At 42.3% G+C, this 24,669-nt stretch overlaps 1 protein-coding gene across 1 annotated transcript; it reads right to left on the reverse strand.

Annotated features, from left to right (window-relative positions):
- Nucleotides 1–430: 430 nt before the first annotated feature.
- Nucleotides 431–9,979, reverse strand: LOC117539981 (anaphase-promoting complex subunit 7). The gene is made up of 4 exons (XM_034206370.1): nt 9,414–9,979; nt 5,650–5,874; nt 4,680–4,830; nt 431–2,321 (listed from the first exon to the last, which is right to left on the reverse strand). Exons 1-4 carry the CDS (start codon nt 9,628–9,630, stop codon nt 2,132–2,134), a joined length of 783 nt encoding a protein of 260 aa, XP_034062261.1. The 5' UTR covers nt 9,631–9,979; the 3' UTR covers nt 431–2,131.
- Between the last annotated feature and the right edge of the window lie 14,690 nt (nt 9,980–24,669).

Here is a 24,669-nt window from a genome sequence, read left to right on the forward strand (position 1 = left end):
TATTATGTATTATTACGTTATTTAAGCTTATATTGAATTATATCCTTAGTTAATTAGTGCATGTATACCTTTAGTTGCATCATCCAAATCAAATTCATTTGAATGAATGTGCAAAAGCTTTGCCCATGACTTGGAGAATTGCAACCAAGAAGCAGAATTTAAATCGGTAAATACACCTAAAATACATTTTCCACAGCGTCAGATTGATGTCACAGTAGTAAAAGATATAATAGTCCTCCTAATTTGTGGATATAAATGCATTTTCTATGTTCCTCTAATAAAAGAAAATGTTTCCCTGCGTTGGATAAACGTTGGTGAATCAATGGGGTTTTAAACAATAAGAGGTATTTGTGGATTGAAACAGAAATAAGGACTTTCTTTTTGTTCATATATTGCTTTCCGCATGAGAAACTGGATCACTCTGTTCGTGTCAAGTGAGAGTGTTTAATTATTTTATTATACACTTTAAAAATATGTACAAAATACTATAAACATTTTAAGTAACACTTGAGTCAATTGTAGGGTTATTTTGACACACAAAGGCCGACTCAGAAAAAGACACAGAATAATAATAAACATGTACATTTTAACACAAATTAGGATATTCGTTAAAGAGCTTAAAGATACAGTCTCTTTTTCACTGACGCTGTTTCAATGTCAGAGTTGTGGCTCAAATAAAACACTCATTTCAAAATATTCTCATTTCCCTCCTGTGACTCGTGACGGAAACGTATACTTGGCCTCAAAGACATCTCCCATCACGCCGTCGCCGAACAACTCCACCCCAGAGAAACATCCAAAGAAGCTCTTTTTAAGTATATTTGAACAAACTGACACTTAGCTTTGAGTGAATGTAACTTTAAGATGCACTACCTGGCACACTATTCCAATTAGAGCTGCAGGACACAGAAAAATAACTGGCAAATGTTTTGATAACGCACACATTTTCACGGGGGAAAAAAAACACAGAAATTGTCGTTTTCTGCATTTAATACGTGGAAGAAATCCAGTTATTTATCCAAATAAAGTCAATATGTTTGGGGTTCACGCTCTCAAAACATAGCGCTAATCGTGTGTGGCATGATTATTATATTCCACACACATCTACAAGTCATGAGGTGGTAAAAATAAGTTGAGTTAATCATTACAACATGCTGGTTCTTCAACATGTAGTCAGTAGTGGATTGACCTAAAGAGAGAGAAATAGAGAGAAGCTGCCTCTGGAAGGGAACACAAGGATTTGAGCCTCTGCAGACCATTGACATACAGCATAGGACCTCTTTAATATGTAAATCAAATGAAAGTGGGAAAATGTCCTAAATGCTGTTTCTTTCAGCCTGTGCCATGTGTAGATTTCCTGCTGCTTTAATTGGTTTGTATCGGATTAAAGCGACAATAGTTTGGTTTTCAACGGACAAAATAAGACCCTAACTGACTGAAGGTATTGCGGAGCCTTATGAGCATGATCACTTATATTAAAAACACATTAGGTTCCCGATGACTTGCATTGATTTAGTCTAAAAAATGCTGTTTTTCAGTCCGTCAAATGTGGACGTTTTACTGCTTCCCTCCGTTACATATCAAGTTGTGAATAAATTGCTTTTTGAAACCGACAAATTAAGACTTCTAGAAACTAAAATAGAAGTGTTCTGGATCAAACAGTGAACCGATAACGAAAGTAATGTAGCTGCAGCTCTAATGCAGGTAGAGTTCCAGAAATAAAGTCAAATATTTATCTTACTTTTCACAATTACTGACCATTTCATTCATTCCCCGGTCGCTGAAATGTGGAGATGTAATGCTTTGCTCTGTCACATATCAAGTTGTGAATGAATGGTTTCTTGAAACCGACAAATAAAGACTTCTAGAAACTAAAATCGACATTTTCTGGACCAAACAGTGAACCGATAATGAAGATAATTTAGTTGCAGCTCTAATCACGTAGAATCCCATTAGATGTATCTTCACAATTACTGACCATTGACTTCCCCTGGGGCTGAGCGTGTACTGCAAAGACTTTCCGCTCCTCACCGATGTGTTTATCTGGATTTTGGGAAACAAATGAGGCCTGTAGTCCTGTCTCCCCCCTGGAGGATGAGAGGGGGCTGTTCCTCCCTCAGTTTGGGGGGGGTCACTGCATCCCGAACCACTGCTCCTGGTCGGCCCACTGCGCCGCCTCGCTGTCGCTGCCCTCCAGGTCTCCGTCCTCTCCGCTGCCCTCCATGTCGTCTCCGTCCAGCTCCACCGTGGCGTCCGTGGGGCTCTCCTCCTTCTCCATCTTCTGCATCCCCTCCAGGGACTTCTGGTCGTTAGGGTCCAGGCTGAGGACAGAGGATATTTATTTCTATAATTATGCATTCACATTATCATTGGTGTTATTTAAATGTGTCTGTGCTGTAATTGTGGTCCTAGAACTCGAATTGAAAAAAAAATGTATAACTTCTATAAAAAGGAAACGTTGACATTTGAAGAAAGACTAAGGGTGCGTTCACACCGGACGCGATGTTTGGGGGCGGTGCGATTACATGTAAAGTCAAAGCAGAGACGGGGACAGACGCGAATTCGCTCCGACGGCGAGCATGAAGCAGTTGATGCGAATGCCGCGGCGCGATTGAGGCGATTGGAGGGGGCCGCGACAAACGCTCAAGTTCAATTTTCTCAACTCGACCGTCAAATTCCCGTGACGCGATCTCGCGGTAGCCAATCAGCGGTGAGGATCTCAGCCTGCCGTTAGCTGTTAGCCCTCAGAGCTCACAGCTCCTCATATCTGTTCAGAAACTAGACAAAAGTGAAACAAGTACAAACCACAGACTGCCTGTGTCATGGAGAATACAGTCGCTGGTTTATTTATGTCTGTATAGGCCGTTGTTGTGAGTGTGGACGGTCGGAGCATATATAACGTTAGCTTAGCCAAGCTCCATTCAGAAAACAAGCATTCTAAAAAGGTTTTTCGCCTGCCGTCTGTCTGCAGACTTGTCAAAGCATTAATTCATGGTTTTTACTAACCGGTATCAGTATGTTGTTACTTCGGCATCATTTTGAAACGTGTATTAAAATTAAATCACGGTCAAATATGTTCATTTTGTTGTAGTTGTAGCTCCCTTGCATCTTGTTTGAATGATGCGAGTAAACACAGCTGGCAGCCGCGGTGAAACTCGAGCGTTTAGAACAAAACGAATATTCGCATCGCGTCCGGTGTGAACGCAGCATAAGACTAAATCAAAAAGTGACAAAATTAAGTAGTGACTTAAAGATGAGGGATAACAATTATTTAAATGTGACTAAATGGTGTGAATACTTCTCTTTAGCATCCTTTTTAATGCTAAATTGTTTCTTCAAAATGCTTATATTTTATTATCCTTATAAGCGTCTTTGAGCATTAGGAAAAGCGCTTTAAATATTCCATCCATCCATCCATCTTCTCCCGCTTATCCGTGGTCAGCAGAGAGCCCCAAACTTTCTTTTCCCTGGCCACATCAACCAGCTCTGACTGGGGGATCCCAAGGCGCTCCCAGGCCAGCGAAGAGATATAATCCCTCCACCTGGTCCTAGGTCTACCCCTTGGTCTCTTCCCAGCTGGACGTGCCTGGAACACCTCCCTAGGGAGGCGCCCAGGTGGCATCCTAACTAGGTGCCCGAACCACCTCAACTGGCTCCTTTCGACGCGAAGGAGGAGCGGCTCAACTCCGAGTCCCTCCCTGATGACCGAACTTCTCACCTTATCCCTAAGGGAGACACCAGCCACCCTGCGGAGAAAACCCATCTCGGCCGCTTGTATCCGCGATCTCGTTCTTTCGGTCATGACCCATCCTTCATGACCATAGGTGAGGGTAGGAATGAAAATGGCCCGGTAGACAGAGAGCTTTGCCTTCTGGCTCAGCGCCCTTTTCGTCACAACGGTGCGGTAAAGCGACTGCAGTACCGCTCCCGCTGCTCCGATTCTCCGGCCCGTCTCACGCTCCATTGTTCCCTCACTCGAGAACAAGACCCCGAGATACTTGAACTCCTTCACTTGGGGTAAGGACTCATTCCCTACTTGAAGTGGACAGTCCATCGATTTCCTGCTGAGAACCATGGCCTCAGATTTAAATATTCCATGTATTATTATTCTAATTACTTTGTATCTACTTTGCAATTCATTTGTTTAGATTGTTTATGTTCGCAGCACCAGATACCAAAGCTAGTTCCTTGTATGTGTAAACGCACCTGGCACTAAACTTGATTCTGAAAACTGACTAACAGACACTACTGTGACGACCCCTGCCTCATTCTCTCCTGGTGTGTGTGCATGGACCTTTAACGATCTCCCTTCCTCCCTATCAGCGCTGATTGAGGGCACCTGGCCGCCGGTACCGGAGGAGTGAAAGGCCCGAGCCAGAGGGTGTTTCTCAATGTCGAGGAAGGCTGCTCCAGAGCCACTATTTCAAGGATGCTACGTCATCGAGTACCGTCAAAGGACTGGCATTCAACACCTCGTTCACGCACCCACACTACTGATCTTACTGATTAACACATCCCATCGTGGTAGCTCTTTTGTTAAGTGGTTATAAACAATATCTTTCCTTATATCGTGTCCTTACCAAGTTTTTTTTTTGGCCAAGAGCCAGGCCAGGACACTACACAAAATGATTATAACGAAATCCTTCTCATTCTGCTCAGGTGTGTTCCTCCCTGGTTACCTGAGTGCTATGCTGTATTGATCCATGGCTTCCTGGTAATCGTTGACGGCCACCAGGAAATCTCCCAGCATCCTGTGCAGCACGCAGTCGCTCTGATTGGCCAGAGCGTTCCTGAGGAGAGCGATGCCTTCGTCGTATTTCTGCTCCCGACCTAAGGACGTCACAATATACACACCTTTATAACAAGATCATTTTTAACTTCCTAAATTAATCTGTAAGTGATAATAAAGGAGTGTTTGTTCAAGTCTCACTGGTATCGGTATACCAATAGAAAATGCTCCTATCCCACATCCATTTTCATGATATAACCGAACAAATTGTAATTTCTGTGAATTCTTGTGCTATGGTAATAATAAAAATAATGCATTTTATTTATATAGCGCTTTTCACAACTCAAAGACGCTTTACAGTATGAGGGAGGGTAGACAAACAAGGACAGGCAAACAAGTAAGTATGGTTTAGTAGTGGCCTTGTGACATTTTAGAGAAAATAACATGAATAAAAACGCAATAAAATAATATTTATATAAACCAAAAAAGGTAATAATATACAATACACAACGTGGAGTATAACTTTCAATACAAATAGTAAATCTAAGAAATATTTTTCACTATTTTCTGACATGTTATAGACCAAACACATAATACAACATTTAAATAAATTGCATTAGTTGCCCTAATTAATGTAGGAAGCTCTGAGGAGATCAAGTCTTTTAGCTGCCTTAAAAATACAAATGAAACCATGTGTTGTACGTACTCAGCTTTTCTCTGTTTCATATCAAACTAAAGTTCATATCTTTGGGTTTTCGACTGATAAAACAAGATATTTAAAGAATCTTTTTTACTATTTTCAGACATATTATAGACCACATAATACAAAGTGAAAATAAATGGTCTTAGTGAGGAAATGAAGTCTTTGAGCTGCCTTAATCATTAGTAAAAGGCAGAATGAAACCCTGAATGGTACGTACTGAGCAGCTCCGCCTTCTTCACCACAGCCTTGGTGTAGTCTGGCCTCTGAGCGAGGGCTTTGTCCAGCAGAGTTTTAGCTTTCTCCTGCGTCACGGGGTCCTCCAGGCACACGGTGGCCAGGATGGTGAGCGTCTGAGCGTTAGCGCCCAGAGTCTTATAGATGTTGTTCGCCATGCCCATCGCCTCTCGAATCCCATTGGACGCCAGGTAACAGTCGATCAGACCTGAGAGGGGACAAGTTAGAGTCAGAATCAATTTGATTTACAAGCGACAACAACAAAATAAGCAACAACAAATAAATACATAATAAAGTAAACAACAGAATAACGTTTAGGTTGGCATGGCAACAAGTGGGGGTTTTACAGATCTCGTAAAAGGCTATTCTAAAAAGATGCGTTTTCAGGCCTTTTTAGTTAGTAATAATTAAAGGGGGATGGTTTGGGTGTTTTGAAGCTGGGTTGCAGGATGGTAGTAGGTAGCATATTTTAGCCACCTTGATTGTAAAAGTTTACGCTTGATCTTGGATATATTTAAAGCTGTACCGTGATCAGACCTTGAGAGGGGACAGTTAGTCTCAGAATCAGAAACGTTATGGGTCCCACAGAGGGGAAGTGTTACAGCAGAACAGAGACAAAGACAGCTTGATATTAACCAAGAAGCATGCATTACAAATTACACAATTACACAATTTACAAAATACACATCCTGAAACTGTTCTGAGATTTAGCAGCCAGGTATATATTGCACATCTATTAACGGCATAAATATATATTATATATATATATTGGTATTTAACAACAAGGGGTGTTATAGCATAGTCTGTGTTGTTGTTGTTGTTGTTGTTGGGTGTGTGTGTGTGTGTGTGTGTGTGTGTGTGTGTGTGTGTGTGTGTGTGTGTGTGTGTGTGTGTGGTAATTATTAAAGGGATAGTTTGTGTGTGTTGAAGTTGGGTTGTATGATGGATGGTAGTAGGTGGACCAACAGCTGGAGAAATGTAAAAAAAAGCATATTTTAGCCACCTTGATTGTAAAAGTTTAAGCTTTATTTTGGATATATTTAGCGCTCTACCGTGCTGTTCAGGGGTTATCTATGCTCTTTTAGATCCAGTTATTTCTCCACATGAGTCGCTGGTCTACCGCTGCAACAACCGGTACGTTTTTGGGGCGTAATTGTGTGACTTTGGTGTTTGGATTTAAGTAACTTCCACATTGAATGCAAAGTGTTGGGAAAATACTGAATGTCCTCTTCCAACATGAGAGTAACGTGATAACAAAGGTATCCCAACTGTAGCTGTGAACATGACAGGATGTGTGATTACCTAGAAGAGCATCAGGACTGTTGAGGCATATGATAGCTATGTGATTAACATGAGGATTCAGACTCTATGGAGATAGACATCAAGCATGCTCATTTCTGACGTGGAGCTAATCTGAAGTAAACATTGAATACTGCTTTCTATTCCTCCATCTTGTGACTGTGTAACTCCCTCTCTTGGATATCAGCATGTGAAGGACACTGTTCAGGAACTAGTTGATGCTCTGTATGTGATGACTACTTCCATTCTGGAGAGGGTCAGAAATACATGGATCCTGAGATTGAAGCTCAAGCTGGTGACGAATGATTATTAACATTTGAAAGTGGACCTATCATGCTATGTTTGAATAATATAGTGTAGGACCATACCTATATAAAAGGCATATTTATACTTTTTATTTTTCAAACAGATCATGCATTTTAGCCATTCCTCATTTCGCTCAATTTAACACTGTCTTTTCATGGGCTGATTCTGTGAGAACAGCACCATCTACAGGCCTGGCATATGTACTACAGCGTCTCCAGCGCTTTCGAACGGCAATGCCCGTGGCTGTCTCCTCCTGATTGGTGGAGTTGGCCCAATAGCCGTAGCGCCACTTCTGTGACGTCACAGAAGTGTTCAAATCTGGATCAGTCTGTATCAGATCCATCTTAACAGGTCCAAAACTCAGCCGCCCGTATCATCACCAGAACTCCTTTCATTAATCATATCACTCCGGTTCTCCAACAACTCCATTGGCTCCCCGTTAAGCACCGCATAGACTTCAAAGTGTTGCTCCTCACCTTCAAGGCCCTTCACACTCTTGCCCCTCCATATCTCTCTGAGCTCCTTCACATCTACACTCCCTCTCGTACTCTCCGATCCTCCTCTGCCTTCCAACTCACTGTACCTTCTGCCCGCCTGATCACCATGGGGTCACGAGCCTTCAGCCACTCTGCCCCCCGTCTCTGGAACTCTCTCCCACAAGACATCCGCAATATGGACTCCCTCCCACCCTTCAAATACAGCCTGAAAACACACCTTTTTAAACTGGCGTATTCTATTTCTTAATCTATGCTAAACTGATTGTTGTTTTTAAGTCTCTGTTTTTTAAGTCTCTGTTATTTAAGTATTTTTTTTTTAAGTCTTGTATTACTGTGTGCTCTTCTTTGTTGATTGTTTTTAATTATGCTCTGTAAGGTGTCCTTGAGAGCTTTGAAAGGCGCCCATAAATAAAATGCATTATTATTATTATTTTTAAGAGATTTGGGTATGGAGGAAAATAGAGAGGGTTGTGTTTCCTGACACTTGGTGAGTTCCCTGGAACACCGGGGACACATATTCATGTATAAAAGACGTACACAAGTGCATTTTTAATGATAGGTCACCTTTAAAGTATTCAGAAAAAGTAAGAATTTTGAAGAACATTTTTGAGAAAAAGTTAGAATTTGTAGAAAGTCAGAATTTTGAGTTTTTAAGGAAAAAGTAAGAATTTTGAGAAAAAGTCTGAATTTTGAGGAAAAAGTCATAATTCCTCCATCTTGTGACTGTAACTCCCTCTCTTGGATATCAGCATGTGAAGGACACTGTTCAGGAACTAGTTGATGCTCTGTATGTGATGACTACTTCCATTCTGGAGAGGATCAGAAATACATGGATCCTGAGATTGAAGCTCAAGCCGGTGACGAGTGATTATTAACATTTTAAAGTGGACCTATCATGCTATGTTTGAATAATATAGTGTAGGACCATACCTATATAAAGGCATATTTATACTTTTTATTTTTCAAACAGATCATGCATTTTAGCCATTCCTCATTTCGCTCAATTTAACACTGTCTTTTCATGGGCTGATTCTGTGAGAACAGCACCATCTACAGGCCTGGCATATGTACTACAGCGTCTCCAGCGCTTTCGAACGGCAATGTCCGTGGCTGTCTCCTCCTGATTGGTGGAGTTGGCCCAATAGCCGTAGCGCCACTTCTGTGACGTCACAGAAGTGTTCAAATCTGGATCAGTCTGTATCAGATCCGTTGCAGCCCCTTTTTAAGAGATTTGGGTATGGAGGAAAATAGAGAGGGTTGTGTTTCCTGACATTTGGTGAGTTCTCTGGAACACCGGGGACACATATTCATGTATAAAAGACGTACACAAGTGCATTTGTAATGATAGGTCACCTTTAAAGTATTCAGAAAAAGTAAGAATTTTGAGTTTTTAAGGAAAAAGTAAGAATTTTGAGAAAAAAAGTCAGAATTTTGAGAAAAAGTCAGAATTTTGAGGAAAAAGTCATAATTCCTCCATCTTGTGACTGTGTAACTCCCTCTCTTGGATATCAGCATGTGAAGGACACTGTTCAGGAACTAGTTGATGCTCTGTATGTGATGACTACTTCCATTCTGGAGAGGATCACAGATACATGGATCCTGAGATTGAAGCTCAAGCCGGTGAACAGTGAGAACACTAACGTACCCTCGTAGCAGTCCAGCCTGCAGGGGGCCAGGCGCATGGCCTCTCTGAAGTGGATGATGGCCTCCTGAACTCTCCCCATGTTCCTGAGCGCGGCTCCTTTGAGCAGCAGCGCCTGCACGCTGTTACTGTTCAGCTGGATGGCCTTCGCCCCCAGGTACAGAGCTCTGGAGTAACGCTTACTGTAGAAGCTGTGACAACTGGAGCACAGGGAACACATGGAAAAGGGTTACAGGAACTATAATAATAATAAGATAAGTGTAGTGATTTTTTAACCTAATCTATACTCAAGCCACTGAGGGATGTGAACGGGAGAACGTTGTGTGTTCCAGACTATAAAACAATGAGTCGTATATCCTTGAATATCCTTTATTTTGTGTTCCATATATTCATCATATTGATTGTATCCACGTTGCTTCTTCTGTTACCATTCAGTGATTACCTATATGCACTCACAAGTTGAATGCTCCATCCTGTGTTCACTGTTGGAACTGCATGATACATTCAACTTGTACAGATAAAATAAAAACTAAATACATTATGGCGCCAACAATAAGTTAAGATAAGATGGATCGTTATTAATCCTGTGGGGAAATTCAGATGTTCAAACAGCAACAGGGTGAGATGGAAAAACAGGACAGCACAGATTCACACAAGATTAAAGATTACTACAATTAAAGATCAAATTGAAATGATACAGTTAAACACTCCAAATGCGGCGGCGCCTGCTCCGTCATCGCCACCCGCATCGACTCCCAGTTCTGCCCTTATAAATCCATGATCACATTCCTACAGCTTAGACCTACCTCTAATGCTCTCTCACCATTATTCCTTATCTCAGGGAATTTTCCTTTAACTCAACAACAGTTCAATATCTATTTAAAACAAGTCCTCATTAAATCCGTGTTATCACCCCTTCTATACACGGGGCATTCCTTTAGAATAGGCGCAGCTACTTCCGCTGCTAATCAAGGTGTCTCATCCTCATCCCTGCAACAACTCGGATGGTGGTCCTCCTCCGCTTTCTCATCCTACATTCGCCCTGACCTCAATGCCGTGCTGGCTATCCAAAGGTCTCTCCAACCTTAAAATTGGTACGTATGCATATAACTGGTGGTGGTTCCTAGCATGTCAGCACATATGTCGCCCCGCGGCTCATGTTTATTCCTGCATATCTAACCCTGTATGTCCAGGTTGTAAAACCTTCGGGTCTGTATAAATGTGTCCCTGCTAAGGCAGGATGCCCCGTCCGTCCGGGACGCCCTGTATGTCCAGGATGCCCTGTACGTCCAGGATGCCCCGTACGTCCGGGACGCCCTGTACGTCCAGGATGCCCTGTATGTCCAGGATGCCCTGTATGTCCAGGATGCCCCATATGTCTGGGACGCCCTGTACGTCCAGGATGCCCCGTACGTCCGGGAAGCCCCGTATGTCCGGGTCGTTAACCTCCGGTCCGTATAATGTGTCCCTGCTAAAGTCAGGTTGCCCCGCAAGTTCGGGAAGCCCTGCACGTTCCGGGTGCCCCGCACGTCGGGTTGCTCGGTGCGTCCGGGATGCCCCGTACGTCCAGGGCGCCCCGTACGTCCGGGACGCCCCGTATGTCCAGGATGCCCTGTATGTCCAGGATGCCCCGTACGTCCGGGACGCCCTGTACGTCCAGGAAGGATGTCCGGGAGGCATCAGATGTTTAAATTCTCACATGTATTAACCTCTCATTTCCATCCATAGATTTCCACTGCATCCCACAAGGTAAGATTCTTCACGTTCAGTACTTCATACTTCATTCTTTTGGGGGTTCATCGGAAACGGTTCTTCCCTTCCCGATTGATATCCTACAAAACCTGGGCCTAATCGCCAAAACACCATTTCATTCACTTGTTATAAACTGTCATCATTATGTTTCATTTATATAATGTGACCGATAATAACTATGTATTCCATACATCACGTCTCTCCTGATTGAAATGAAGCTTAGCGCAAGTTCAGACAGGAAGACCTATCACTCCGTATTGCACATCATGGCAATACTCGCTCCCTGCACTAAATGACAGGGAGCGCCACTCCTCAGCTAACCTATCACTCCCCTCCATTTACAAGCCTAATCATCGCACCTGTTAATCCCTCTATATATGCTCTCCCCTTTCCTATCAGCTGTCTTCCAGGTGTCAATGCGCAACCCTCCTCCACCCCTTCGCCTCCTGCTTTCAACTCAGGGCCAAGCTTAACCTTCTCCCTTCCAACCGGACCTAACCACTTATCACCACCACCAGTGTCTAGACCCAGGGGGGTTCATCGGAAACGGTTCTTCCCTTCCCGATTGATATCCTACAAAACCTGGGCCTAATCGCCAAAACACCATTTCATTTACTTGTTATAAACTGTCATCATTATGTTTCATTTATATAATGTGACCGATAATAAATATGTATTCCATACATCACGTCTCTCCTGATTGAACTTCCTTACTTACAATCAATAAGCACTAATTAGAGGGTCATTGAGGAAAAACTCTCAACTAATGGATTATTACTTGCAGAATATGATCGTGCAGAATAAGGCATTAATAAGTGTTTTATAATGACTAACCCTTAGATGCATAAGTGGGTCTTTTTGGACCCGGTGAGGTGGTTTTCTTGAAGTATCTTTGTAATTAAAAATTGTTATCATTTCATATTCCAGCTATTCCTCAAAAACATGTTTTGGATATCATGCCATTCACATTTTAAATTTACATTTTAAGAAATTGTAGTTTTTGTATTGCTACCCCAAGCTTCCATAAGTGGGTCGAAAATGACCCGCATGCATTTCCTATGGGATCCTCTGGGAACCTTTGATTCTAACCCTGTTGCTGTCAGGAATACATTCACTGTGGAACACACAGACGACAGCACAAGTGACACCTCTCAGGAAGATTAGTTTACACAGCAAGATCTGAAACCTGTCAGTATAATAATAATAATAATACATTATATTTGTATAGGGCTTTTCAATGACTCAACATCACTTTACAATATAAGGGAAGGTTAGGGGTGGGGGGTATAGGACTTTCAGACTTGATCAGCCGGCATGGATTGATGGGGGGTGGGCTATGAGTAGACCAGAGGAGAAGAGATGAGTTTTGAAAAGGGACTGGAATACTGTGAGGGTCTCAGAATAGCGGAGATCTTTGGGACAATATGTAAAAAAAAATCTAAAATTATAAATAGTAAAAAATTAAATATGAAATATTTCTAGTGTGAACCAAAATATATTACTAAATATTATACAAGTGATCTTTCTGAACCAAAATGACAAAAATGGCATAAAAACACATATGATTCTAATACGGGTCCTTTTTGACCCACTTATGGAAGAGTGTAGGGTCCAGTCACTCTAAGGGCATCTAAGGGCTAATAAAGAGCCAATATACTGCTAATATGCATGTTAACAACTAGTTGATGTCTGCAGGTTATTTGTTCTACTTTTGAGTAGTTTTGCAGAGAAGTGTAGCATTGAGTGAATGCACTGAGTCCCTGTGTTTACCTGCGCTCCCTGCAGCCACCAGCAGGAGGAGCTGCAGCTCAGGACTCATGGTGCCGGGTCAGAGACAGGACCGGGGGACAATCTGCATCAAAACAAGTCATTCAGAATCAGATCAAGATGCATCTCATCGTACATGTTATCACGTCTCTCTCTGAAAGCCTGAGTTCAAGTGTGCACTGCTAACATCTACAATCTTGCCAAGTATAGTTGTCTAATTTCTAGTCAGAATATGTCGTTACACTTGATATAAGACTTAATAACTGAAGTCTTGTTTTTAGACAAGGCATCTTAAGCATCCTTTTGAGTCAAAGTCTCTTAAAAACATCTTATTTTAGAAGAACATCTCCAGCTGACATCAGGAAACAGAATCTGAGCATTTCTGGCTTTTCTTGTTACAAATTCCCTGATTCTGGTCAAACAGTTCAGAATAAGTTTCCCAGCTAAACACAAGATGTCATTTATCTAATTATTCCATCTTTACTTCAAGACATCTCACCAAGACATTTAGTTCTTGTTCTATTGGCAGTTTGTTCACTCATTAAAAGAGAAAACACCTTGTTTTATTCTATATTGACTTGTTTTTGGAGCTGCATCTTTTACAGTGTGTCTGCACTTTCTGACATGACTCTGTTCATATTCTGATATTATTTGTGTTGGAGGTAACATTACTTTTAATTATTATGTATGTCACAGTCTGTCTGTGTTGTGTTTTGTCCGTCTCTGGTTTCCTGTTTTATTTTGAAAGGGTTCGCCCCCTGTCTTGTCTGTTGATTCCTGCCTCTGTGTTTGCCCTCCTGTGTCTGATCTCCTGATTGTGTTCACCTGGTGCCCCTGTGTTTCCTCCTCCCTCCTCACCTGTCTCTTGTTCTTTGATTAGTCCTGTGTGCATTTAGGTTCGTTTTTTCCTGTTAGTCTTTGTGAGATCCTTGTTTGTCTTGACTGTTTCACGGGGAAGAGTTCTGTTCGTGTCTATTTAGCCTTGAAATAAAGAATTGTTCTGTTTAAATCTGAATTTGGGTCCTGCCTGCTTCACTCTACCCTGACAATATATTTCCTTTAATATCTTTATCCCTCGCAGACCAGAAACCAGCAGCTCCACACAGTTCCAACAATTGGAAACACCAGGCAACCACATTGGTAGTGATGGCAGTTTGACACTGAAGCTTCGAACGGAGCTTCAACCCTGGACTTCCTATTCCATAGCAGCAGTGCTTCGAAGCTTGCTTCAAATCACGTGACATATGACGTCCGAAGCAGCAACTGCTTCAAATCACGTGACATGTGACGTCCGAAGCAGCAACTGCTTCATTTCCTTAATGAATCACTTGACTGGTTCGCGGTCCATTCACGCGATTCAATGCACTGCCTCGTCTCGATTCTGACAGGTGACAGGTTGAAACAGTTTCGAATTTGAGCGCTTCAACACTTTAGGACCGCTCTAAACAATGCGCAATGTGTGGGTTGTTGTCGTGGTTTGCGTTGTTGCTATTGAGTTGTTGTTGGTATTGCATTTGAATTGTAGTATCATTATTGAGCAAGCCAGGAAGAAGCCAGGTCGTTCTGGCTCGGGAACAAAAAGACAATTATGAGTAATATAAAAACAGTTCAATATTTTAAGGAATAGATAGCCCAGTGGGTAGAGCCGGGGGCCCGAATGCGGCGATGTCCTCCTGCAGCTGGTTCAAAGCCCTGAATGGATGTATTTTAATCATTGCTTTTCAACTTTAATAACTGATAAAAGGCCCTCTCCGCCCAAAAAAATGTCCAGCACTCTCTCTCTTCTCAATAACCCAATACACACAATTATCAATCTTTAATTGCAAATAGAACATGGTATTCAGTCTTAGTGTGTGTGTTCATCGAATATTTTTCAAGACAAAGATACGTTAAACCCACTGCAGCCTTGCACTTCGCCAGGAGAGGTCGCTGTAACTGAAGCTTCGAGAAATGAACCTATTTCCGACACAATTGTCCAAGTGGTTCGATGCTTCATTCAAAGCTTCATTTTGCCATCACTACACATTGGTCTGAGTAATATTAAACGTTTGCACAAAGACTTGTTCAGCATTTAATTTGTGTTTAATGCAAATAGAGTTGGACTGAGGGACTCCATTATAGCACAGACAGGAAACCCTTCCCTCTCTGTGTGATTATTTCATCTTCTCTCCTTTTCTTCTCCTCTTTAAAACACTCCTCTTCACACACACACACACACACACACACACACACACACACACACACACACACACACACACACACACACACACACACACACAGTACATGGTGTGTTTCTCTGTTTTGCCCTAAAGATGTCATGTTGGACGGCCTCGTCTCAGCCGTCTCTTTCAAAACTGCAACACAACTCATGAAAGCATTCAATGCAGTAACTCATGGAATATAAGAGGTTTTCTCATTGGTTTTAAACATGTAAATAGATTTAGAGTAACAGAGTGACAGCAGGGACTGATCCCCCCCATCACTTCCTGGTGACAGCTGAGATCTGACAGAGAGATAGCAGCATGCTAACTGTGCTCTCTGATGTCTCAATCACTCCCTCAGTAAACACACACTGTTCCCAGGACTCTGACACGTGCATACAATCATCGTATAGGCTTCAACATGTCATGCTATCTACAGGTGAAGACAGGGCCGGACTGGGACAATAAGTCAGGCCGGGAATTATACACCCAACCAGGCCACTACCAGTTTTATTTTGTGCAATTTTCCTGGATTTATTTGTCAATATTTACAGCGTTGCTGCCCATAGTGATAGCCCTAAACTTTAAAACTACCCCAGAATAAACATATGGACATGGGTTACTATTTTTTTTTAAAAGTGCAAATCTATTTAGGAACCTATCCATGTGAACATATTTTAAGTGGAGGTGGACCTCAAATCCTCTAGGGGGGTCGGGGGCATGCTCCCCGCGGAAGATTTTTTTGTTTTAATGTTGGACTTAAATGCATCAATCTGGTGCACTTTGAGGGGGAAATAAAGAGACTACACCCATATGAAACAGAACTGTATACATTTAAATAATCATAAAATCATAAGAACATGGCCATAACCAATAACATACCATATCCAATATGAAAAAACATTGAAACTTGTTTATTTATTTGTTTTTGGTTCATTTATAGTTAACATGGCATAGTGTGTCTGGGCTCCTGAACCAGCCTGACCTGTCTCCCCCCTGCTCCTCTTTGAGGCAGCAGCAAAGACTAGTTTTAGCTCTCAACAAGTTTTAAAGTTTATCCTACCTTTTTTCACCTAGTTAACTTTTTTTTTTTTATTATTCATGCATATTTTACTAATCACTCCCCCTTCAAATGGAAATATGTGTTTACATAAATGGTGACCAAACCGTTTGAGACCCACAGTGAACTTAGACTAAGTTAACTATCTAAGCACTCAGAGTCCTTTACCTCACCTGAGCTGTAGTTATCAGTCTCTCAGTCTGACAGGAGAGGACTCTCCTCCACCTTGTTGACAGCTCATTCCGTTAGCGCCGCTAGCTAGCACCGGATGCTAACAACAACAATACACGTAACCAGTGCACGCGCTTTCTCTCTCGCTTGCTCGCGCCACACATACACACCCTCCCGAGCTTGAATGACACGAGACCAATCGAGGGCATTAGTGTATGATCTGTATGAAAGTGGCCATGTCGACAGGCCACATCATGTAGACAGCCAGTCACCCTCTGTGAGGCAGAGTCAGACCCACATTTGCGCAGCGTTGCGTTCACAATACATTAAAAAAATTCCTCAAGCCAGCAGGCCACTTAACAGGCCAGGCCATCGGGAAACCTCCCGGTCCTCCCGATGGCCAGTCCGGGCCTGGGTGAAGAATACCAGTGTGCTGCATCATTCTACATTTACACGCTTTGCACATATGTATCTACAGTGGGGGGGGGGGGTGCTGTACCTTCTAGAGCCCCCTGAGAGTGTTCCTGTTTATCTGAGTTCACTTTAACCCTTGGATGGCGTTCATATCGTTGTTATTCAGCCGGTGTTCGGGGTCTGGATTCCCGCTGAGCTACTGGGTTTGTAAATGAACACAACCAAACAATTGGATGTAAACATATCAACAGATGTTCCCTTTATCCCAACTACAAGCCGTACAAACAGCATGTGAGGTTCATGTTTGCCCTTTACCTTTGTTGGATCACAATTATAAATAAAGACCATATTTGTTTTTATTTTAAAATACAATTGAACAAAAAACAATTTCATTAAATCACGATATGACAAATGTACAAATAAAAGGTTTCTCTTAAGTATTTTTTAGAGCATTTCCAACATTGATGTGAGTCTCCACAACACCTCAGCCCCGTTAACACCAGTGGAGAACCGTGTCTATCACAACTGGACCTTCTGTAGACACACCCCCCCCCCCCCCCCCCCCCCCCCCACGCGTTATAATGTCCGTATTTTCACTGAATTGTCGTCTTGAAAAGGTACTCACAACAATTCTGAAACACCATCATCTTCACCTGTTTCCATTTCAACGTTAAAACAATAAAACTTCAGATGAATTGCTGCGTGGCATTTCTAGATCCTCTGTCTCTCTCCAGTGAACTCCCGGGCCTTCTAGAGCAGTGGTTCCCAACCTTTTTTGAGTACTGTACCCCCAAAGCATTTCAAGCCAACCTAAAGTACCCCCTACTACGCAATCAATCGTGGTGATCCCCAGGATATATTAATAGTCTATATATTGTGGCAGACCGGCTGTGTGTGTGTGTGTGTGTGTGTGTGTGTGTTGTGTGTGTGTGTGTGGTGTGGTGTGGGTGTGTGTGTGTGGTGTGTGTGGTGTGTGTGTGTGTGTGTGTGTGTGTGTGTGTGTGGTGTGTGTGTGTGTGTGTGTGTGTGTGTGTGTGTGTGTGTGTGTGTGGTGTGTGTGTGTGTGTGTGTGGTGTGTGTGTGTGTGTGGGTGTGTGTGTGTGTGTGTGTGTGTGTGTGTGTGTGTGTGTGTGTGTGTGTGTGCCGTGGCAGCACATATCAGACCCGGGCCGGGGGGCGGGGCCTGGATACGGCCCTGTGTGTAGCTAAGGTGAAACCTGGGATTGGAAGAAGGAGAGAAGTGACGAGGAGAGATAGAGAAGAGGAGGATATTTGTGTCTGTGTGACCCAATGCGACAATTAATGTGACACTTAAATCATATTCAATCATAACTAATCATATACATTATAATAGCCATTGTTTAAAGACTTAAAAAAAAAAGTAAGGTAACTCAGCAATTAATGTGACACTTGAGCCTGTTTCTCCCTCATCAGTTTTGTGAGTCTGGGGGAGATTGTTGCAACAGCTGTGACCAGGTTATTCTCCAAGTTGAGTCTGTTCCTGTGTTTAGTGTTGATGTGGGTCATGGCGGAGAATGTCACCTCACACAGGTATGTGGACCCAAAAGGCAACAGTTCATTCAGGGCATGTTTCCCCAATTCAGGATACTCCTTCTCCACACCACACCAGAACTGTGTCAGTGGTGTGCTTGAGTACCTCATCTTCAGGCTCCTATCTGAGGACACATCTATGAGGTCTTCTTGCAGTCTGGCGGGAATGCTGCTGTTAATGCACGTCACAAATGGATTACGCACCCAGTCCAGTGTGGATGACTTGTTGTCAATATCAGGGAAGTAGGAGTTGAACTCATTCTTGAGCTTGGACAAATGTGTGTGTACTATTTTCACAATTGGAGCTCTGTCACATTCACCAGTAGCAATGTATGCGTTCAGCTGCAGGAAACAACTTGTATCCCCTTTTTCACATTTGCTCTGCCAGAGCTTGATCTTCTCCATGAATCCACACACTTTGTCATACAAGCTAAGAACATTTGTGTCTTTACATTGAAGAGAGAGATTCAGCTGGTTGAGTTTGCTGAAAATATCAGAGAGGTATCCCAGCCGAGCTACCCAGTCAGCGTCGTCGAACATAGCCACAAGTGGGTGTGTGTGCTCTGACAGAAATGCCCTCACTTCATTGCGTAGCTCGAACAGCCGCTGTAACGTCTTCCCTCGGGATAACCAGCGGACGTCAGTGTGAAGCAGGAGCTGTTTATGTTCTGACCCACCATCTTCACAAAGTGACTGAAACAGTCTATGATTCTAAGGCCTGGACTGTATGAAGTTGATCAATTTTACGGTATCATTCAAAACATCATTTAACTCTGGACTCATTCTCTTGCTAGCTAATGCTTCTCGGTGAATCATGCAGTGCGTCCATGTAACGTCAGGGTTTACCTTTTTTATGTGGGCCATTAATCCATTTACTCTGCCGGTCATCGCCGCAGCGCCGTCTGTGCACACATGAGAGCAGGATTTTCAATCCAGCTTGTGTTGAGAGAAAAAATTGTCAATAACTTTAAAAACGTCCTGTCCGGTAGTTCTCCCCGTGAGTTTCTTGCAAAACAGAATGTGCTCGTTCATCTCCAAAGTGTCTTTGTAACGCACAAACGCAATCAGTTGTGCTTCCCCACTGACATCCGTTGATTCGTCCAACTACAAAGCGAACGTACCAGACGCTTTACATGTTTCCACCACTTGTCAATTCCCATGTCGTCGATCCGATGGCACACAGTATTATTTGACAACGGCACTTTCTTCAGGACATCAGCTGCTTTCTTATTGAGCATAGTTTCTGCGAGAATTATAGCAGCAGGCAAGATTAGCTCTCGGCTATGGTAAATGGCTTTTTCGATTTAGCAATGAGTAGCGACACGGCATAAGATGCCTCCAAGGCCTTGGTTGAGACCGATGTCGCTTTCTTTAGTTTTTCTTGGCTTCCCTTAAATTCAGCCAGCTTTTGGTGGAAAACTCTGCAGGCTTACCCACACAGGCGGGATGTCTAGTACTAAGGTGCTGATGTAAATGGGATGGTTTCATGCTATTATTAGAAAGCACGTCGCCACAGATGAAACACATTGGCTGCGGTGGCTCTGTAGTTGTGACCGTAAACCCGGAGAGCACATAATGTTCACCAAACTGACGATTCTTCACCTTCTCTGTTTTCATTTTCTTGAGAACGGGTTCTCCTGATTTAGCAGTATCACCTGTGCTGTTGTTTCTGGATGAACCAGCTCGACTCAGCCATTGATCCATAATGATTATGTTAACAGAAATGTTGATCTCAATAAACACCAGCGCATTCACTTGATAGGATGTTGATATTTTGCTAGCTAGCAAGAAAACCAGCGCGCCACTACAATGATGATGATAATGTAACACCTGACAGTCCGGCGGGAAGCTGAACGCCGCGCCAATAATAATATATAGCCAGCAAATTATTACTTAATTTGAATGCCCCCAATGTTGGTTACATTATTACAGATTATGCATTATTCATTATTTGGGTACAGTTTTCCTGTAACATCTTTAATTAAAACAAATCTAAAATCAAATTTATTTTTTTTACTTTTCAAAATCTTTTCACGTACCCCCTGGGGACCACCCACGTACCACTAGGGGTACGCGTACCCCCGGTTGGGAAACACTGTTCTAGAGCACCTGGAACCGAGGGGAACTCTGAAAGAACACGCCCATTGGCTACAAATCAATATATGATTGGTTGATCAAACTGTCAATCAAACGCTCTCATTCAGTGTGAGGGCCAGGGCCTTCTATCAAGGATATAGAATACCTGGTTAAAGGATATTCTACCCAGAGACCCAGAACAACGTCTGATTGGTCGCTTTTAGTTTCTAACACAAAACCACTGAAATGCGTAGTGCATGGACCGAGAAGGAGAAACAAATCAACGTAACACTGAGATATTACAGATCAACAACACAGATACCGTTCTCATTTATTCATTTATTTAACATTTTATTTATATAATTAAATCGATGTGTTGTTTGTTTTATCTGAGTGTTCCAGGGAATTCTCTGAATACCTTGAAGGCCCTGACGGTTCACCTCTGGTTAACACGCAGCCTTTCTGAGCAGCCTATCAGAACAGAGCTTCACTGTGTGTGTGTGTGTGTGTGTGTGTGGTGTGTGTGTGTTGTGTGGTGTGTGTGTGTGTGTGTGTGTGTGTGTGTGTGTGTAATTAATAGTTATTAAATGAGCAGCCAACAATCAAAATTATGGAGTTACTGTTTACGGACATTACAGGCACAAAGATCTTTTTTTCATGTTATTTTGGTCTATTTTGCTTCCATGTTTTCTCTCACTCTAATGGAAAGAAAACTTCCAAGAAACACATAAATGGTGTTCGTTTTACTACCATGTCTGAATTAATCTATAGATTTAAAGCTAATCTGCATTTAAACATAACATTTCAGGGGGAAATACTGACTTGACGTAAGTAACTATCTGGGGAAGTAGTGAGGTGATATGTTTTTTTGTTTTATCCTTTTCACCTGCCTTGGTAACTGCATGCAAATTAGCGCATTTTAATTAGGCCTAGTTAACGCCTAATTTACATATCAATGTGGCGATTGTGATGACGTTATTCGATACACATTTTACTGTATTCACTTTAAGTGTCTGCCCTTGTCTAACATTTAAAAAAGGGGGGAAAAGGGCACATTCTCTGGAGGAAGAAAAAGGGCAGGGGCTCAAGCCCACTTTGATGTCTATTGGTGCATTCCCACGGAGCACGGTTTAAGCGTGCCGTGTCGTGCCGGGCCCGTTTTTAGTTGCGTTTCCACTATGCCTAGTTCCGGCCCGGGGCTACTTTTTCACCTTTTTTCTGGCCCGACAAAATCGTGGTTCTATCGGGGCCAACAAACAGGCTGAGTTTGGTAAACTAGAGAGAATCGCTGGCAAGGGGCTACAACTACAACAAGATGAACATATTTGACCGTGATTTAATTGTAATACACGTTTCAAAATGATGCCGAAGTAACAACATACTGATACCGGTTAGTAAAAACCATGAATTAATGCTTTGACAAGTCTGCAGACAGACGGCAGGCGAAAAACCTTTTTAAATGCGTGTTTTCTGAATGGAGATTGGCTAAGCTAACGCAGTATATGCTCCGACCGTCCACACTCACAACAACGGCCTATACAGACATAAATAAACCAGCCACTGTATTCGCCATGACACAGGCAGTCTGTGGTTTGTACTTGTTTAACTTTTGTCTAGTTTCTGAACAGATATGAGGAGCTGTGAGCTTGAGTGCTAACAGCTAACGGCTGATGTTGTTTTTCTGGGGTGCTCATTGAAGATGACGTCACGGCTCCGCCTACACTGCGTTACTATAGTTACTGCCCCAGCTACTAAACTGTAATGGAAGCGCAGCATTAAAGTGAGCCGGGCCTAACAAGGCCTAACAAAACCGTACTAAGTCGAGCGAGGCCTGCGGTGGAAATGCGCCATATGTGTGTGGTTTTCGTTTTGTGAAAAAGTGCAAATGCAGTGTTTGTATATAATTACATCACATATTTTTTTGCTGTTGGTCATGAAATTGCTCCTGCTGACTTGAGCCAGCCATTTTTTCCTCCGCTCCGTGTCAGTGGGGAAGCCGTACATTCGTACTCCTTTCTCTGAGCGATTTGAGCATCCCCAGGCAGCACAGCAAACCATGGTGGCGACTAGGAGGCAGCACAGCAAACCAGGACAACACGGAGGAAAAGGCACAGACAAACTGCATGATATGCTATTCAATGTTTATTGAATTCCATGTATTTGCAATGGATGTTCCTAAAACAACACATTTAACATCATCATCATCATGCTGCTGCTGCTGCTAGTCCTTTGATAGTCACCTGTCGGTCTCCTGTCCTTTCTGAAAGCCATAAAGATGACATTAGTCATTTAGATAACTTGTGTCCTCAATTACCATGGTTACTGAAACTACCATGAATTTAAGAAAATGGTAGAAACGAATCTAATCTGAATTTTAAAGCATTACTTTAGATCCCCTCCCTCTAAATATATCAATAAACATTAGAAAGTGATGCTCCTGACTACCATACAAGTTTAAGAAGATAATATTGGTTTTAAAGAATTCAAAGCTATAAATAAACAGCAACAGGCTCTTTAACCAAGGCACTGTTAGCCTAACATGTAAACTAGTTGTTCACACTAATCCTAATATTATCACTTAATATTAGCAAATTCTATTTTATTTTTAAAACATATTGATGTAAATACATACACATATCGATTTGTTGTATAAATATTGCAAATCAAAACCTTTATTCACTAATAATTACCAAAAATCGTAGTTCTATCTCCTGTTATCAATGCATTCACATTGCCCGCCATGAACTTCCGGGGAACGATCCTCGTCTACATGAACCACGTAACGATAACCGTTTTTGGACTTCCGTTGTCGTAACTCTTCTATCTATATGGCGCTGCTGGAACCGAGGGGAACTCTGAAAGAACACGCCCATTGGCTACAAATCAATATATGACTGGTTGATCAAACTGTCAATCAAACGCTCTCATTCAGTGTGAGGGCCACGGCCTTCTATCAAGGATATAGAATACCTGGTTAAAGGATATTCTACCCAGAGACACAGAACAAGATTGATTGGTCGCATTTTGTTTCGAACACAAAACCACTGAAATGCGTAGTGCATGGACCGAGAAGGAGAAACAAATCAACGTAACACTGTAATATTACAGATCAACAACACAGATACCGTTCTCATTTATTCATTTATTTAACATTTTATTTATATAATTAAATCGATGTGTTGTTTGTTTTATCTGAGTGTTCCAGGGAATTCTCTGAATACCTTGAAGGCCCTGACGGTTCACCTCTGGTTAACACGCAGCCTTTCTGAGCAGCCTATCAGAACAGAGCTTCACTGTGTGTGTGTGTGTGTGTGTGTGTGTGTGTGTGTGTGTGTGTGTGTGTGTGTGTGTGTGTGTGTGTGTGTGTGTGTGTGTGTGTGTGTGTGTGTGTGTGTGTGTGTGTGTGTGTGTGTGTGTGTGTGTGTGTGTGTGTGTGTGTGTGTGTGTGTGTGTGTGTGTGTGTGTGTGTGTGTGTGTGTGTGTGTGTGTGTGTGTGTGTGTGTAGTGTGTGGTCATTGAAAACGTTCTCCACAGAAAATGATCCGGGCCAATGAGTGTGAGTTTCTAAAGTTATAAAGATATCTTTTTATTTTATTAGTTTTATTCTTTTCTCCTGATAGCTTTGTGAAGCACCTTGAGATGACGTAGTTTTTAAAGTGTGCTAAATAAATGAAATGTATTATTATTATAATTATTATAAAGTAACTGAAGGCATCCTCAGACCTGAACGCCTCACAAGTTGTTGCTCACACTGACAGCTTCAATCTGATAGGGCGCCCTGGTCGTCATGGAGACAGGAAACGGTTTCTGTAATCTGTAATCCATCAGCGTCTTCATGATCACTTCCTCAGAAAGGCAGTTCAGGGAAGTGAGCGACACTAGAATCTACATTTGAATATATCTGTCTCTTGATGCTCTTAAAGCTCTTTGAATGGCAAAGGTCAGAACCAAGCTGGTTCCACCTGAACCTGTTCCTCCCCGGACTCTGGTCCTCTGCTCTGCGACTCTGATCTCTGAAGAGTCCTTCTTCTACTTTTCCACACACTTTGTTTTTTTGCAGCTGCCTTTGTTCAGTCTGGCTTTTAGTTCTTTAGTTGATTAAAAATGTTAAGCAGCAAACCCCAAAGTTAGTCGTTCTGTATCTGTGTAAAAGAGTTTGTTATTTGAAATGAGTCTCCTACTGAACTGTTTCAAACACGCCATGTGGTCTTAATGTGATCTTATCAAAGTTAAAGAGAATTATAAAAAAACATGTACTAAAGCACAT

This window comes from Gymnodraco acuticeps, unplaced genomic scaffold (genome assembly GCF_902827175.1).
Source record: "Gymnodraco acuticeps unplaced genomic scaffold, fGymAcu1.1, whole genome shotgun sequence".
Classification (NCBI taxonomy): Eukaryota; Metazoa; Chordata; class Actinopteri; order Perciformes; family Bathydraconidae; genus Gymnodraco; species Gymnodraco acuticeps.